Source organism: Gobio gobio (genome assembly GCF_949357685.1).
Source record: "Gobio gobio genome assembly, chromosome: 16".
Taxonomy (NCBI): Eukaryota; Metazoa; Chordata; class Actinopteri; order Cypriniformes; family Gobionidae; genus Gobio; species Gobio gobio.
The window spans coordinates 49,880,273-49,898,710 of NC_137109.1; the positions used below are offsets into that span (position 1 = coordinate 49,880,273).

The window sequence follows — 18,438 nt, forward strand, 5'->3', positions numbered from 1 at the left end:
AGAGCATTTTAAACATCTATAACAACAAATTGACAAAACGAGGGGAAAACGCGGAAGAACATTTAAACGGTCTAAGGATATTTTCAGTATTTAAAGGACCCATGGCTTTTTATAATGTTTCCTGAGGTGTACTTATATTGTTAGTATGATTGTTACATTAAAAAATGTCATAATTTAGAAATAAAAGGCATTTTTTCTATACTTTTATTACCCCTCTGGCTGAATGCCCCGGTTCAAGGGGCGTGTCTTCTGTGAGACTTCAGTAAAAACACCCACTGTTGTGATTGATCTGGATAGCATCGTGAATAGGGTTGGGTATCGTTTGGGTTTTTTTCGATTCCGGTGCCAAACCGATACTTTTAAAACGGTACCAGTGTCTGAACCGATACTTTTAAAACGGTACCAGTGTCTGAACCGATACTTTTAAAACGGTACCGGTGTCTGAACCGATACATTTAAAACGGTACCAGTGTCTGAACCGATACATTTAAAACGGTACCGGTGTCTGAACCGATACTTTTAAAACGGTACCGGTGCCAAACCGATACTTTTAAACCGGTACCGGTGTCTGAAGTGATACTTTTAAAACGGTACCGGTGCCAAACCGATACTTTTAAAACGGTACCAGTGTCTGAACCGATACATTTAAAACGGTACCGGTGTCTGAACCGATACTTTTAAAACGGTACCGGTGTCTGAACCGATACTTTTAAAACGGTACCGGTGCCAAACCGATACTTTTAAAACGGTACCAGTGTCTGAACCTATACTTTTAAAACGGTACCGGTGCCAAACCGATACTTTTAAACCGGTACCAGTGTCTGAACCGATACTTTTAAAACGGTACCGGTGCCAAACCGATACTTTTAAAACGGTACCAGTGTCTGAACCTATACTTTTAAAACGGTACCGGTGCCAAACCGATACTTTTAAAACGGTACCAGTGTCTGAACCGATACTTTTAAAACGGTACCGGTGCCAAACCGATACTTTTAAAACGGTACCAGTGTCTGAACCGATACTTAAAAAAAAAAAGGCCACAAAACGAGGTGGATGACATTAAATGGCTTTTTTTTATTTATTTTTTTATTTAAATTGAACCATTTATTAAAAGTTTAATGTATACTTAAATGTATGAATATAAATAAATACAAAACACAATTTACTTATTTACAAATTATTATTGACTTATTTACAAATTCACAGTAAAACCTAAGCCACCTAACCCAACGTTTATGCACTGACAACCATAAACGTGCCACTATGGCACCGGTACTTATATAACCGGTTTGTACCGGACCGAATCAGAACGCAGATTTCTGTTCCTCATTTCTGTGACAAAATTCAAACGTGCTTTCGCTCTTTGGCTGAACCAGAGACAGACGCTCAGCGCTGGTCACATCACAACTATTCAGTGTTTTCAACCACATCTCATGACAACTATTCAGTGTTTTCAACCACATCTCATGACAACTATTCAGTGTTTTCAACCACATCATGTTTATTTCAGGTTTCAGACATTTAAATGCTCATAAGTACTAGCAAAAAACACACACTGATGTCTATGGAAGCGACAATAACAATCCTTTCAGACAGTTATAATTTGACTACGTGTTTTATTCACATCAGATACATGCACAGTATACAGTAACTATAGCGTTTACTCTATTCTTCTTCCAGTTCACCGCTCACTTACTTTCATGTATTTCGTGAGACGAGAATGAACTCAAGTGTTGTAAATCCGACGGATCTGATTCTGAGGCGCAAACTAACATGGCGCCGCCCATCGCGCAGTATAGATCAACTAACACACATTCACTCACACATTTGAAAATCAGAATATCAGATAGTTTGTGACACAGTTAAGAAGTATGTGAATATTTTGAATAAAAATAAAAAGCTAAATAAACAGCTGAGCTGTCATACAGCGATATTGTTGCAGCTGTGTGTCATGTGAGAAACATGAAGCATCGCCATGGAAACATTAAGGCGATGCGTTCTAAAATATTTAGCCAGAGAATATGATCATATTTCAAAATAAAGCTAAAGCTGAAGCTGGTTTGTAGCAGAGCAAGAATACAGACGACTGCTGTTATTACTGTAACTGTTATTAGAGTTATATTAGGCCTGTTGTAATTGGGTTAGGTGGCTTAGGTTTTACTGTGAATTTGTAAATAAGTCAATAATAATTTGTAAATAAGTAAATTGTGTTTTGTATTTATTTATATTCATACATTTAAGTATACATTAAACTTTAAATAAATGGTTCAATTTAAATACAAAATAAATAAATAAATAAAAAGCCATTTAATGTCATCCACCTCATTTTGTGGCCTTTTTTTTTATGTATCGGTTCAGGCACCGTTCAGGCACCGGTACCGTTTTAAAAGTATCGGTTCAGACACTGGTACCGTTTTAAAAGTATCGTTCAGACACCGATACCATTTTAAAAGTATCGGTTCAGACACCGGTACCGTTTTAAAAGTATCGGTTCAGACACTGGTACCGTTTTAAAAGTATCGGTTCAGACACTGGTACCGTTTTAAAAGTATCGGTTCAGACACTGGTACCGTTTTAAAAGTATCGGTTCAGACACTGGTACCGTTTTAAAAGTATCGGTTCAGACACTGGTACCGTTTTAAAAGTATCGGTTCACACACTGGTACCGTTTTAAAAGTATCAGTTCAGACACTGGTACCGTTTTAAAAGTATCGGTTCAGACACCGGTACCATTTTAAAAGTATTGGTTCAGACACTGGTACCGTATTAAAAGTATCGGTTCAGACACTGGTACCGTTTTAAAAGTATCGGTTCAGACACTGGTACCGTTTTAAAAGTATCAGTTCAGACACTGGTACCGTTTTAAAAGTATCAGTTCAGACACTGGTACCGTTTTAAAAGTATCGGTTCACACACTGGTACCGTTTTAAAAGTATCAGTTCAGACACTGGTACCGTTTTAAAAGTATTGGTTCAGACACCGGTACCATTTTAAAAGTATTGGTTCAGACACTGGTACCGTTTTAAAAGTATCGGTTCAGGCACCGGCACCGTTTTAAAAGTATCGGTTCAGACACCGGTACCGTTTTAAAAGTATCGGTTCAGACACTGGTACCGTTTTAAAAGTATCGGTTCAGACACCGGCACCGTTTTAAAAGTATCGGTTCAGACACCGGTACCGTTTTAAAAGTATCGGTTCAGGCACCGGCACCGTTTTAAAAGTATCGGTTCAGACACTGGTACCGTTTTAAAAGTATCGGTTCAGACACCGGTACCGTTTTAAAAGTATCGGTTCAGACACCGGTACCGTTTTAAAAGTATCAGTTCAGGCACCGGAATCGAAAAAAACCCAAACGATACCCAACCCTATTCACGATGCTATCCAGATCAATCACAACTGTGGGTGTTTTTACTGAAGTCTCACAGAAGACACGCCCCTTGAACCAGGGCATTCAGCCAGAGGGGTAATAAAAGTATAGAAAAAAATGCCTTTTATTTCTAAATTATGAAATTTTTTAATGTAAAAATTATACTAACAACATAAGTACACCTCAGGAAACATAAAAAGCCATGGGTCCTTTAAATACTGAAAATATCCTTAGACCGTTTAAATGTTCTTCCGCGTTTTTCCCTCGTTTTGTCATTTTGTTGTTATAGATGTTTAAAATGCTTAAAGTGCCCTCAACTCTGTTTTTTTCTCTCTCCGTGATCATATTTTAATATTCATGTGTCTGTAATGAGTGTGTGTTATTGGTTGTTGTCTCCTCACAGCATCATTTTGTGGGGCTTTGTAAACCTGTATTAACTCTAGTGGGTCATTTTTCTACAATATTCACTCGTCATGACAGTAAAACAGGGCATTCTAGTCAATCTCCTGCAGTATTTCCTCTCAATCAGTAGAAAATGTGGATAACATCTGGTCATGCATAGGGGGGAAAAATACAGTTATATACCACGAAACCGATATAATTTAGAAAAATACTGTGATTTAATTTTTGGTCATACCGCCCAGCACTAGGAAACTCATATTTATGATAATTCCGATAGCACGTGAAGGCAGCATAACTCACTCAACCAAGCCCTGCCCCTTTATTCTGCATATGAATTATTATAATGAGGAATATTGTGACGTGTTTGTTCCCAGAAGAAAACTCAAGACTACACTGGAGGCGTTTCAGGAGTTCAGAAACACTGATATAGAGAAGAACTCCCGCTGGAGGGACGCTTTCATGCTCAAACGCCGACATTACACACTAAAGACTGATGAAGAGTTACAGGTTTTTTATGGTTTCTGAGGAGGCTTGAGCTCTTACTTTAACATATTGAGAGCGCTCTCCATGGAGTCGGTCAGGTTCTTCTCTGAAGGATTGTACACGTATTCCTCACAGAACGTCGGTCGGACTCCATGAATCGCCACTTCACAGCCTGAGCGGACAGAAACACACTTTAGAGCATGTGACCCGCGTCAAATCCATCAAATCCTCATATGAGGATGATCAGTGAAGGGTCATGTGACACTGATGACTGGAGTAATGATGTTTTGATCACAGGATATAAATTACACTTTACTATATATTCACATAGAGAACAGATGATTTACATGATAATAATATGTCACTGTTTTTACAGTATTTTTGATCTAATAAATGCAGCTTTGGTGAGCAGAAGAGTCTAGTATCTAGATTTAATATCTAGCCATCCTGTTTTTTCATGATTCCTTGTTACCACATTTCACCCCTATTAAAAATGAAACCTTTCATAAGATTGTGATATAAAAGAAGTAGTGTTGTAGTACTCGAGACCGGTCTTAAGACCATTTTTTTATGGTCTTGGTCTTGTCTCGGGATTTTGTTTCAAGACCGGTCAAGATCACAGCGGCATTTCCAGTGCATTGCCTGATTTATTAATTAAAATCATTAATGTGATTGGAAGTAAAACTCACTGCTTCAGATGCAAATAACTTATTTCTATTGTGATTTATTTGTGTCGATTCAAAAATTGATTAGGGATTGTGTCAAAAACGTCCCCAAAAATTAATAAAATGCTCACAAAATTCAAGATATTGTTGCAAAAAGTAGGATTTATAACGTGATATAATTAAGCAATATCACAAGAGCAAGAAAACTGTTTTCACTGATCTGAGCATGACTGCAAACATGATATTGCTTTAACAAACATTTAATATATATATAATATATATATATATTTAAAACAATATCCTCAACATTATTTATTAATTTGTATTTTACCAATTCAGATCTTCTGTATCCCCTCTGTAGCACAAAGATGAATTTAGTAGTTAATGATCTCATTTGATTGGTAACAGCTCTATATAGTGTAATTATAGTTATTATAAGTAATTTCTCAGGTGGTGATGTGGATCTTTATGAATTTATGGAGTGCTGGTCTGGTCTGGTCTGGGATTAGGTGGTCTAGACTACAACACTAATAGGAAGTGACATCATTAGGACCCTTTCTACAGCATGGCAGCGAGTAAAAACATCTCCATTTACTATATAAGTATCTTCTTTCATAACCTATTTTCTCAATTTTTACAATATAAAAATAACTACAAACCAACATTTGGTCAACATCACACAAATCAGGGCCTTTAAACATATCAAATAAACAGACATTAAAATAGCTCATATAATATTTACTCTGACCACCTGAACCCATTCATGAAAAATGGTTTTTTTTTATGAGGTTCAAGTGTTATTTTAGTATAACTGAGATACACAATTATATATTTTATTTTTAGTTTGAATTTGTTTTCTATATATTTTTTGTTATAGTAATTTTGTTTTGTGTTTGTCATTTTATATAGTTTTTATTCATTTTTATTTCAGTTTTAGTTCAAATAAAACCAAAAGAAAATGTGAAATGTTGCTTTGGCGAGTTTTAAATCAAATTATTTATTTATTCATTATTTATTTTAAGTAACAAAAGTGTTGCAGACCTCTATAAATATAGTTTTAGTTAAAGGGTTAGTTCACCCAAAAATGAAAATTCTGTCATTAATGACTTCCCCTCATGTGGTTGGACACCCGTCAGACCTCCGTTCATCTTCAGACACAGATGAAGATATTTTAGTGTAAATCTGATGCTCTGAAAGGCCTCCATTGGCTCAATGCACTTTACACTCTCAAGACCCTTAAAAGACACTAAAGACGTCGATACAAAGTCCATCTCACTACAGTGGTTCTACAATAACTTTATGAATCGGCGAGAATAGTTTTTGTGCGCAAAAAAACCCTAAATAACGACTTATATAGTGATGACGATTTCAAAACACGGCCTCATGAAGTTTCGAAGCGTTATGAATCAGTGAGTCGATTCAGCGGTTTGAATCGCCAAATTTCAGCAGTTTGACACGCGATCCGAATCATGAATCGACTCCAGTTTTGACGATTTCAAAACACGGCCTCATGAAGCTTCGAAGCGTTATGAATCAGTGAGTCGATTCAGCAGTTTGAATCGCCAAATTTCAGCAGTTTGACACGCGATCCGAATCATGATTCGACTCACTGATTCATAACGCTTCGAAGCTTCATGAGGCCGTGTTTTGTAATCGTCATCACTATATAAGTCGTTATTTAGGGTTTTTTTGCGCACAAAAACTATTCTCGCCGATTCATAAAGTTATTGTAGAACCACTGTAGTGAGATGGACTTTGTAACGACGTCTTTAGTGTCTTTTAAGGGTCTTGAGAGTGTAAAGTGCATTGAGCCAATGGAGGCCTTTCAGAGCATCAGATTTACACTAAAATATCTTCATTTGTGTCTGAAGATGAACGGAGGTCTGACGGGTGTCCAACCACATGAGGGGAAGTCATTAATGACAGAATTTTCATTTTGGGGTGAACTAACCCTTTAACTATAATACCCCTGACCCATCACGTTGTACTCTGTTTATGAACTGACCTGGCCAGTAGTACATGTAGACTCTCTTCCCTAGTTTCTGCATGGTGACCCACAGCGGCTCCGATCCATCCCACCACAGGGGGAGACGGCTGTCCGGATTGGTTCCGATCAGGAATTCCTTCATGGTGTCCTTATCCCACATGTAATTCCCAGTCATCTGGTGCACCTCACAGTAACGCCCTGGAAATGAGGAGGAGCGCAAAATGACTTCATGAGTGTTTACAGCACACAAGGATTTCAATCAACCTGCCTCTGAGATCCCAATGGATACTCCTTAAATCAAGTCAACTTTATTTATATAGCGCTTTTAACAATGTAGATTGTTTCAAAGCAGCTTCACAGTGTTAAACAGGAAAATAATGAAATCGTGGCCGTATGGCCATTCTGGAGAAAACGGTGATGTCATCAGTTCATTTCAATTATCATACAGTGACAGTGTGGGCTTTAGATCAGTCATTTAGTTTATATGGTTAATTTAGTTTAATAATTAGATTTATTTGGATATTTAGTTGAAAAATGTAGTGTCCCCAACTGAGCAAGCCAAGCCAGAGGCAACAGTGGCAAGGAAACACAAACCCCATCAGCACCTAATGGAGAAAAATAAACCTTGGAGAAACCAGGCTCAGTCGGGGGGGCAGTTCTCCTCTGGCCAATTAACAAACAGCGTATGATTATTATTCTGGCAACTTTACAGGTCAGAGGTCATAATAGATTGGAATATTCGAATGATCAAAGGCAACACACCAGAGACGGGTTTATTGAGGATGATGTGTCGATTAAACAATTATTAAATAGAAATAATCGAAGGATCGGAGTCATCATGCCGGAGACGGGTTTATTGAGGATGCCGTATTGATGAGGCAATTGTTAAAGTGCAATATTCGAACAATTGGAGTCATCATGCCGGAGACAGGTTTATCGAGGATGACATATCGATTTAACAATTATTTAATTGTAATATTCGAACAATCTGAGTCATCACGCCAGAGACGGGTTTATTGAGATGCCGTGTCGATGAGGCAGTTTCAGGGGGAGTCTAATCACGGTCTCTCAGACACTTCGGGGTCCTGTGTTGGTCTTCTCTGGGTGCAGGTCCACCATCTGATCTGGATACGGCCTGGATCCGGCTGACTGCAGTAAACCTCGGGATAAAACACAGAGACTATCATTAGCGTAGATGCCATTCTTCTGATGATGTCACGAGTACATCAGGTGTTATGGGAAGTGTTCCCGTTCCGGCTGACCTAGTTAATGCAGCCTAACAATCATTTAAAAGTGTTTTATGTGTATGCCACAGTAAAGAGATGTGTTTTTAGTCTAGATTTAAACTGACAGAGTGTGTCTGCTTCCCGAACAATGTTAGGAAGACTGTTCCAGAGTTTTGGAGCTAAATAGGAAAACGATCGACCGCCTGCAGTTGATTTGGATATTCTCGGTATGATCAACTGGCCAGAGTTTTGAGACCGCAGTAGACGTGATGGAGTATAATATGTTAAGAGCTCGCTCAAGTATTGGGGAGCTAAACCATTTAGTGCTTTGTAAGTAATAAGTAAGATTTTAAAATTTATGCGATGTCTAATAGGCAGCCAGTGCAGTGTTGACAGAACTGGGCTAATATGGTCACACTTCCTGGTTCTAGTAAGAACTGGAGCTGCTGCGTTTTGGACCAGCTGGAGTTTATTTATTAAGCGAGCAGGGCAACCACCCAGTAGAGCATTACAATAATCTAACCTTGAGGTCATGAACGCATGAACTAACTGTTCAGCATTTTGCATTGAGAGCATGTGCCGTAATTTAGATATATTTTTAAGATGGTAGAAAGCAGTTTTACAGATGCTAGAAACGTGGCTTTCAAACGAAAGATTGGTATCAAAGAGCACACCCAGGTTCCTCACTGACGACGAGGACTTGACAGAACAGCCATCAAGTGTTAGACAGTATTCTAGGCTACTACTTGTGGAGCGTATCCCATATCACATACATGCTCTATTCTATGCCGCTTTGTAGTATACAGAGTGAAAGTAGAGCGTTTAATTAACTGAAAAAACAGAGGGTGCTTCTCAAATGGAAGACTACATCCTGTGACCTGGATTGTGTGTAAAGGATTGTGGGTGATTGGAGGACACGAAGGATACACTTGATGCATCTTTCAAAATAAGCCAAATGAAGGACACGAAACGAAGGCTGCCTTCCAATGATCCTTCAAACTGAGACATCGCTTGATGACGAGGCAGCTGAGATATGCAGCCTTCCTAGGGCGCAGCTTTCCGTCTGAGAAACAGCCGAAGTGTGGGATGTTGGATCCGCCACTCAACTCTCAGCTTTAATTACGTATAGAGTACACACTGCATACGTTTCAAAATACATTTTGGCTTCAAATCAAAAGACTTCATTAAAATCCCTATGGGAGAAATGAATGGGAAAAAATGAAATGTGAATAATTGTAATGTGACGATCGGGTGCGGATCTAAATCAGAGAAGATCACAGGTGCGGGTGATGGTTTGTTTATAACAGCGGATTCGGTGACGTTAGAGCTGATCCGCCCATCTCTACTCAAGTTATTGTTTCAAGTTTCCTTCCAATATTTTTTTGCTTCTTACAAAAGCCACAAAGTCTTCAGAAGACAGTAAAGGCTTGTGTTATGCCTGAGCTGAAGCTGACACTTGAAAGTTAAGTTGCACAACATAAAAGCAATGTTTAGGCATTTATATTACTATTATTTTGATTTTTAGGTTGTAGGTTTAATAGTAAATAAAATAGTTAATAGTAGTTTTAAATGTATTTTTTATTTATATATTTGCATTTTGAATATATATAATATGGCAATTGAATGCACTAAATTGGTTTCGTTTTCACAGATATTAATGTCTGCAATTTCAGCAATAAAACTTAACATTTTTCTAAAAAGGAAACAAATTAGTTGTTCATTTTAAGATACCCGTCTTATTTTCTCTTGTATATTTAGAATTGCTCTTTAATAAATAAATAAAAAAATAATTAAATACAGAGTACCGAGTGAAATTTTGATGGTATTGGTACCGACTACTGGAATTTTGGTATCGTGACATCCCTAGTGGGTCCAATATCATTGGGCATAAATAGTGGGTGGGTCTTGTCCCACCCATGGGCGAGTAACATTGGTTTTGTTTCGTTTCACAGAACTAATAAATGCTGGCTTTTGCTTGAATATGCTCGTGTGTCATGTTTGCTTGCTTGTCCATTTGCGATCATATCGTCGTTCACTTCAAGACCCGTTCATTTCCACACCGTATAAGCCTCTAAACCTCCTCACTCTCTGTTTCTAGCGTCAGCTCCCAAAGTGTGTCCGAACATTAAGACAATAAACTCCTAATATATGTTTGTTTCCTTTGGTTCCTCTTGCTGTGATCGCTATAAAGCACTTACCCCACCTTTAATGTCTAATTTAACTTTAAATGAGTTCTGAGATGTTAATGGTAATGATCCTTGACTGCCTGCACAGGACTAACCGATGTTTAGGTGTCATTTTAAGCTGAAGTGCTGACTGTACAGATGTTCACAGCGCAAAGAGCAGGGTCAGCGCTTCTAAGAAATGCAAAGGTTAAATAAACAAACACACTCCTTTAATAACACCAAACAGGCTATAAAACCACCAGCGCGGCAAGAACCTTTGGCCGTGTCTGCAAGTCACAGCCCGACGAACCAATCACCAATATTATATGAAGCTCAACAGATTCAACAAGTCGTTCATGCACGTTAAAATATGAATTATGAAGTGCTCACCAGGGCTGTTTTATTTAATCAAAAATACAGTAAAAACAGTTAAATATTATTATAATGTAAATTAGGCCTGTCGCGATTGGTCGATACAATCGACTGCGTCAACGCTGTTAATTAGTCAATTTTTAGTCGACTGGGTAAGTTGGGTTTGATATGAAATCATATTAGTACCTGTGCTTTAGAAATGACAGCACTCTAATAAGAGCAGTATTTCTTAATCAGTCGATGTGTGACAGCAGGAGTGAGGACGTGTGTGTGAGCGTTCACTAAACAATGGAAGCAGAACAGTCGAATATATACGCGCAGATCAGGGAAAAGAACGCAACAGAAAAGTACGGCGCGGCCGGGACGTGCTCGTGCGCGCGGAGCTTTCACTCAGACAGATCGCGACGCCAATTCCGCGGATTATTGGGTTTGAATGGTCAAAAATATGTACAAATGCACGTCCTGGCGAGTATTTGGGTAAACGCAGGCGGATATGTCTTTAGTGAATGTATACAGAGTTGAGTGAGAAATCGGGTGTTACAATCAGGGTTGCCAGGTTTTCACAACAAAACCCGCCCAATCGTTACTCAAAACTAGCCCAAAACAAGCCCAATTGCGTTTCGGGGAGGTTCTCCGTTAAAAATCGCTTTCAGGGGGTTAATTATGTGGGGTTTTTTGCAGGGTTGCCTGCTAAAATCCTCATTCCTGGGGCTAAATATCACATAATTGGGATCGCTTCAACCCGCGGACATGAGAAACAGCCTGCGGCAACAGTGTAGAAGTAGCCCAATTCCGCGGAAAAAACGCGGACTTGGCAACACTGGTTACAATGAATGTGGTCCGTGCAGCTCTTAAAGGGCCGGACCTCATATTCTGTGTGAAGCAGGGCTGGAACAAGCCGGCCAAGGGAGTTTTTATGCTGCGTTCACACCAAACGCGAATAGAGTGTCAAAATCACGTCTACCGCGCCTAGTTTCACGCGCAAACATTTTGAATGCATCCGCGCGTTTTGAATGCATTAGCGCGTAAAATATTCGCGTCCGTGCCGAATTGGACGCGCATAGAAATCGAGCGCTGGAAGCGAAATTGACGCGCGTTCAAGGCACTCCAGGAGAAATGTGTCATAAAACACCACTCTGCCTCTTTTCATTTTCATTAAAAATACATATTAATCATTAATAGCCACACAAATGTGGTCCAGGCAACTCCTACATTATCTTCACTGCATGTATATTTAAATATCTTAAAAAAATAAAGTTATGCAATTTGTCTTTGCCCTCAGTCAAAACGATTTGGCAGACAATAAATGATGATTCATGAGAGCAAAGATCGGCCGTTAGATCAACACAAGACGAACCACTACAGGACATCAGAGCCAGCGGCAGACGCCAGAAGGACTGGCCGAGGAAAGGCTGCTCTCACTGGGGTTAATGAGCGCTGAGCGCCCGGTGATCGCCTGGATCTCACAACTCCAAAAACACAAGATTATTTTTTTAAATAGGCGCTCTCTTTATAAATAAACCACAGATTTGAGCTTTAAACTACTACATTCTCACCTGAAAAAGTCTTAAAACTACATTTTGTGACACAATAGTAGTATTTTTAAATTATGCAGGGTTTCTCATCACGTCACTTCACCACGTGACAGCAGCGAGCAGGCTCCTGATTGGTTAACGCAGCGCGAATTGACGCCAAAGTTAAAAAATTTCAAATCGGGCATCAGACGCGAATTCGCTTCAAACGCGTGAATGCACAAAAGCACCACTTGCATGTAACGTGCGTATCGCTCAAGACGCTCAATTCGCGTCCAATTCGCGTCATTCGCGCGAATGAGGCGGATTCGCGCCCTTCGCGCAGCGCGAAACGCGCCTTCCGAGCCGCGGGACCTCCAGACGCGCGTCAACGCACCTTTCCATTGACTTAACATTGAAATCACTCGCGCCAGACGCTCTATTCGCGTTTGGTGTGAACGCAGCATTAGGGGTTTTAAAGGCCCACTGAAATCAAAATAAAGTTTTTTAGCTTTTAGTATGATTATCTTAGCCTTAAGGTTATGAATAAGCTGGTGTGTTCCAAAACAATGACAAAATTCGCATTTAGGAGATATAAGCATTCAAAACTTACAGTCTCTCATTTCCGTTAAAACGAATCACATATTTGGATTACATCATCGCAGACTTCACCTTCTCATCCAATCTTCTGTCCAATCAAATGCGCTCTAGAATCTGAATTTGCGCGAGTCGGCGCAGACAACAAAACATATCGGACCTATTTAAATGCTGCACAGAATGCTGTATTTCAAAGAGATATGGAGGAGATTATGATGATAAACGGTTAGAGATCAGGAGGAAACTGGCATTAAAAAACAGAAACGCTGTAGTCAAACTGTGGTAATAACGGAACACTATTGGCTGTTTCAAAAAAGGGGAGGAGCTGCTAACAGCAGGAGCCGTTTGAGGGGAAATTACGTCAACACATTGAATAATGCTGCGTTTCAAAGGCACTTCAGTGGGACTTTAACCCTGAAACAATGATAAAACAATGAACAATAAGTTCTGTCATATTATTCAATTACTTTTACAGTTTTTTTGCCATGGTATGGATTCAGTATTGAGGTATTTCAGTCTGGTATCGTATCGAAGTCATAATTTTGGTATCGTGACAACACTATCCTATATAAAAAGTATTTGCTGATCTTCTCTTTTTTTGTTATGTTTTTTTACATTTTTACTCTTTTAGTTTTACATTTTGTCAAGGGCTTGTTTACATGTACAGTATACTTTTTTTATAGTAGCCTACTACACTACTGAAGGCCAACGTTGCAAATTAAATTGTTGAAAATTATTGTGATAAATTAGTCGATAGATTAATCGATATGAAAATAGTCGTTAGTGGCAGCCCTAATTATCAGTAAATAGTGTAAAAAATTAGGAACAAAAGAATCAAGGTAAGAGATCATACATAATGTCAGATATCAAAATAAGATTACAAACGGTTTCTTTGAATTTATTTTAAATGTATTGGCAGTATTGCGCTCACAGATCACGTGGGTAGGGTAATTTTGCACTGAGTGTGTGGATGACCATGTGTGTCAGCACCACGAAGACCATTTTTGTTAATGCTAAATCTCTGAAGTAACCCTTTAAGTTCCTCTTGTCCACCTTTTGTCTAGTCACTGTTGTGTAAGGTTGTGTGTTTCTGTTGCCTGTGAAGTGAAGATTAAACTGTTTGATTGTGATCTTCTGAGTCTTCAGCCTGTTCCTGGGTCACCAACCGTGACAAAATCATGGGACATTTTTATTTGAAATCTCAATCTCAACACTCTTTAGCAATCCTTGCTAAACAAAAGCCTTCATTTCTTTCAGACTAAATGGCATTAATGAACGTTGTTTTAAGACAGATTCACTGCACTGTGATCTGGTCTGATGTGCGTGTCGCAGCTTTGCTCTCATTGTTTGATTTCTTTGTGAAAGCTCGAGGCAGATGATCTTCTGAAGCTTTGTGGAGAGGGGAATGTGCCCAAACAAAACAACTGCCATCAGCAAAGCGGTAAAGCGTTGGCAGGGAGCTCAATGCCGCACGGCTGCCAGGTCTGCATAACAAAACTAGCCCAATGACCCCAATATCACAACCCATACCATTTGTATTCGTTTTACACAAAATCCTTATAGTAGTAATCACAAACATCTGTTTTCATAAAGGAGCTTCAACCAAACCTCATCTAGCACGGGTGCATCATTGTTTGAATTTCAGTCAAATAAACCTTTAAAGGGTTAGTTCACCCAAACTTACGTTGATCTTGGAACACAAATGAAGATCTTTTTGATGACATCTGAGAGCTTTCCTCCATTGACAGCTACGCAACCACCACTTTCAAGCTCCAGAAGACATCATTAAAGTAATCCACGTGACTCCAGTGGTTTAAACGCAGTTTTATGAAGCGATACAAGTGCGCAAAAAAACACAATTTACCACAAAATATTAATCTCCAGCGCTCGTTCACGAGAACACCACAACGTTTGCGTGCTGTGTTGATGCGAGTCGGACATTATTATCTTGTAAATAAAGGTGAACTATCCCTCTAGTTTAAAAGTAGCCCAGTTCTGAGGGAAAACGTGGACTTGGCAACCCTGTGACAACACAGTATCATCATGTGATTCAACAACACTCAGATGCACTGAGTCAACATGATCAAATATGCTTGTGCGAAATGGATTGAAAGTTCAAAGTTTCCTTCACAAATGAATTGACTGCAAATATTGATACATTTTTTTCTGTTTCCTGAGTAGGGTTGGGTATCGAGAACCGTGGATTCAATAAGACACATGCATTTTAATTCCTCTTATCAATTCCTTTGTGTGCATTTTAATATGACTTTAAACCATTCAAGCGCAAGAAGACCCGTGCACTGTTTTCTGTTGCGCAAACATCCAAAGCGTGCGTGATTTTAATGTGATTTTAAGCCATTCAAGTGTAAGAAGACTCAACCTAGGGCTGGGCGATATGGCTGAAAACTGTATCATGATATAAGTGTTTCATATCGGTCGATATCGATAATTATTGATATTTTTATGACCTATTTAAAATAAGGACCAGGAGAAAAATATTATACATTTAAATTAGGGCTGTCAAAAGATTAATCGCGATTAATCGCATCCAAAATAAAAGTTTGTGTTTACATAATATATGTGTGTGTACTCTGTTAATTATTATTTATATATAAATACACACACATTCATGTATATATTTAAGAAATATTTGAATGTATGTACTGTATATACATTTATATAATCTATAATATATATAAATATAAATGTTTTATATATAAAAATAATATTTTTTTCTTAAATATATACATGCTTGTGTGAGTATTTATATATAAATAATTAGAAAAAAAACGTTTTATCGAACACATTTTTTATTGATATGTAGGGCTGTCAAAAGATTAATCGCGATTAATCGCATCCAAAATAAAAGTTTGTGTTTACATAATATATGTGTGTGTACTCTGTTAATTATTATTTATATATCAATACACACACAAGCATGTATATATTTAAGAAAAAAATATTATTTTTACATATAAAACATTTATATTTATATATATTATAGATTATATAAATTTATATACAGTATATACATGCAAATATTTTTTAAATATATACATGAATGTGTGTGTATTTATATATAAATAATAATTAACAGAGTACACACACATATATTAAGTAAACACAAACTTTTATTTTGGATGCGATTAATCTTTTGACAGCCCTATTGATATGATATGGATTACGTGTCTGTCACGATACATATCGTTATCGTTTTATCGCCCAGCCCTAACTCAACCCTGTTTTCTGTGCTGCAAACAGATCCAAAACGACTAGCGCACAGAAAGCCGCCTCTCATACTAAATGGTGCATAACAGACATGTACACACCTTAATCTAACTATTAACGTCATGTCTTACAGGCTTTCTCTCAGGACTTCTGAGCGAGATGCTAACGGTCTAATCAGATTCAATGAGCTATGCTAAGCTATGCTAAAAGTGCTAGCACCAGACCCGGAGATCGGCTGAATGGATTCAAAGATGGTCAAACTCAACGGTTTAACTCTAGGGGAGACGGAAAAATAGCCTATTTTCAAAAATAGTGGCGTGTTCCTTTAAGCTTGCTTAGGCGTGTTATAATACCGGTTTTGAGGGACAAATACGCTATGAAATGTTATGAAGAGAAGCGCGTCATACAACATTTCCATTTAAACAAATTGTAAAAATGTATCGATGCGCACATCACTAGCTTCTGTATCTTAATACGGTGTTTATTTCAATCATATCTTTGTTCAGTTGCGTTTATTTGTGTTCTTTTTTTAATTACCAAATTGTCTTTAATAATGCTTGAAATATATATTAGTTAGACTAGTTGTTTTTGTGGTATTTTTAAACCATATAAGTTCCTTGTGCAAGTGATTTTTGCTCATGGTATTCAGCTACAGTGCAATGCCTTCAATAAACTTAGAATAAATGTGAATGATTTTTACCTTATTAGAATCGAAATTAGGAATTGATAAGCAGAATTGGAATTGTTCAAATTTAAAAGATACTCAACCATATTCATGAGAGTTACTAAATATTCATAATGACCTTGTTTTCATTGTTACTGTAGTCAAAAAAATTTTTTTATATATATATATATATAGTCAAAATAATGAAAAAAATTAAACAAACAAAAAAGCATATGTCTGAATTATTATTTTTAAATATGAACACTGCAAAAAATGCTTTTCCTTCTTGGTATTTTTGTCTTGTTTCCCGTCTAAATATAAAAAAAATCTTAAATCAAGATGAAGTAATATTACATCAGTTTTTCTAGTTTTGTGGAAAATAAAACCAAAGAAAAAAAAAAAATTCTGATTGAAATCTTAATGTTTCTTGTTTCTGTCCCAAACGGAAACCAGATTATTTTTCTCACCCCATTGGCAGATAATTGTGCTTGTTTTAAGCAAAAACTTTTTTTTGCCTCTGAAAACAAAAACAAAATATCTTATGATATTATAATGCATCTTGATTTAAGAATTATTAGATATTTGGACTGGAAACAAGACAAAAATACCAAGTAAGAAAAGCGTTTCTTGCAGTGAAAGTGCTTGTATGGATTCTGTCAGTGATATATAAACCTCTAAAGCTGTTTTTCTGTGGTCACTGTGGCGAGAGGAAGGACTGGCCCCTGTAATCAATAACCCCATTCAATCAATAATCAATGAGCAGATCCCACAGACTCCTATTGTTCAACAGTAAGAGTGCCTTACACTGTTTTGGAGTATAAATGTGCTATAAAACCTCACATAAGGAATGCATTAAGCCTTATAAAGGTGTGCCATCATGTTTGTTTATGCCACACAGGCATATGGGAATAATTAAGAGCTCTCATATTCCACTCCATCTCAGTTTAAGGTCAAACCTCCTGACTAATACCTTTACTATAAAACATGAACGAATATTTAAGATTGCATTTGTTAGAGAAAGCAGATGAAAAGTTGGTGAGACTCGCCTGTCATGAGAGAGTAATAGTTTGGGTAGGACAGACTGGGGAAATCTGGAGTCAGGTAATCCACTTTCACGCCGGTTTCCACGATCTCTCGAAATCCGGACAGGTTTTGTAAATCGTCCATGTAATCATAGCGGAATCCATCGATGAGAAACACCAGGAGTTTGCGGTTTGCGTCGCAGCTCCGGGACAGAAGGAGGATCAGCCCGAGGGCGATGGTGTTCAGCGCGGTTCGAGCCATGATGATGCCCCGCTTCTGAGAGCCGATCTGACGGACAGAACTACACACTCATCCGCTGATTCAGGGAAACCCGTCCCGATGGGCGTGGATACTTCATGCTGACTTTTTTTCTTCTTCTAGCATATATACTGTTAAATATTCTAAAGGCACTGTATGTGGAAACTATATGTAGACTGATTAAACATAAATATGTTTTTTTTAAAAACTCCTTTGAATTTGTCTTATTGGATTGTTATATATTGTATTGACACTCGTCAGTTGTATTACCGTTTTATTTTCTGCATAATTGTATGTTTTTAACCCTTAATCGTCCCTCAAGTAGGGTTTACGTTTGAGTCCCTTGGGGTCAGATAGACCCCAAACTTTTACAGAGCGATTGCATAAGGAAATATAATTTTTTTACATGGAAAACTATATATCATTTTTTTTATTTACTTCTCTACCATACATTTATGCTGTGTTTTTGTGGGTATTTGGTAGTTTTTTA

At 37.8% G+C, this 18,438-nt stretch overlaps 1 protein-coding gene across 1 annotated transcript in view; it reads right to left on the reverse strand.

Moving 5' to 3' along the window:
* enpp6 (ectonucleotide pyrophosphatase/phosphodiesterase 6) overlaps positions 1–17,974 on the reverse strand; it is a 31,284-nt gene extending 13,310 nt beyond the window's left edge. The window contains exons 1-3 of the mRNA XM_079839466.1: positions 17,714–17,974; positions 6,923–7,102; positions 4,313–4,424 (exon numbers count right to left, since the gene is read on the reverse strand). Of these exons, the coding sequence (XP_079695592.1) occupies positions 4,313–4,424; positions 6,923–7,102; positions 17,714–17,951 (530 nt within the window). The 5' untranslated portion in view covers positions 17,952–17,974. The remainder of the gene's footprint in view (positions 1–4,312; positions 4,425–6,922; positions 7,103–17,713) is intronic.
* Between the last annotated feature and the right edge of the window lie 464 nt (positions 17,975–18,438).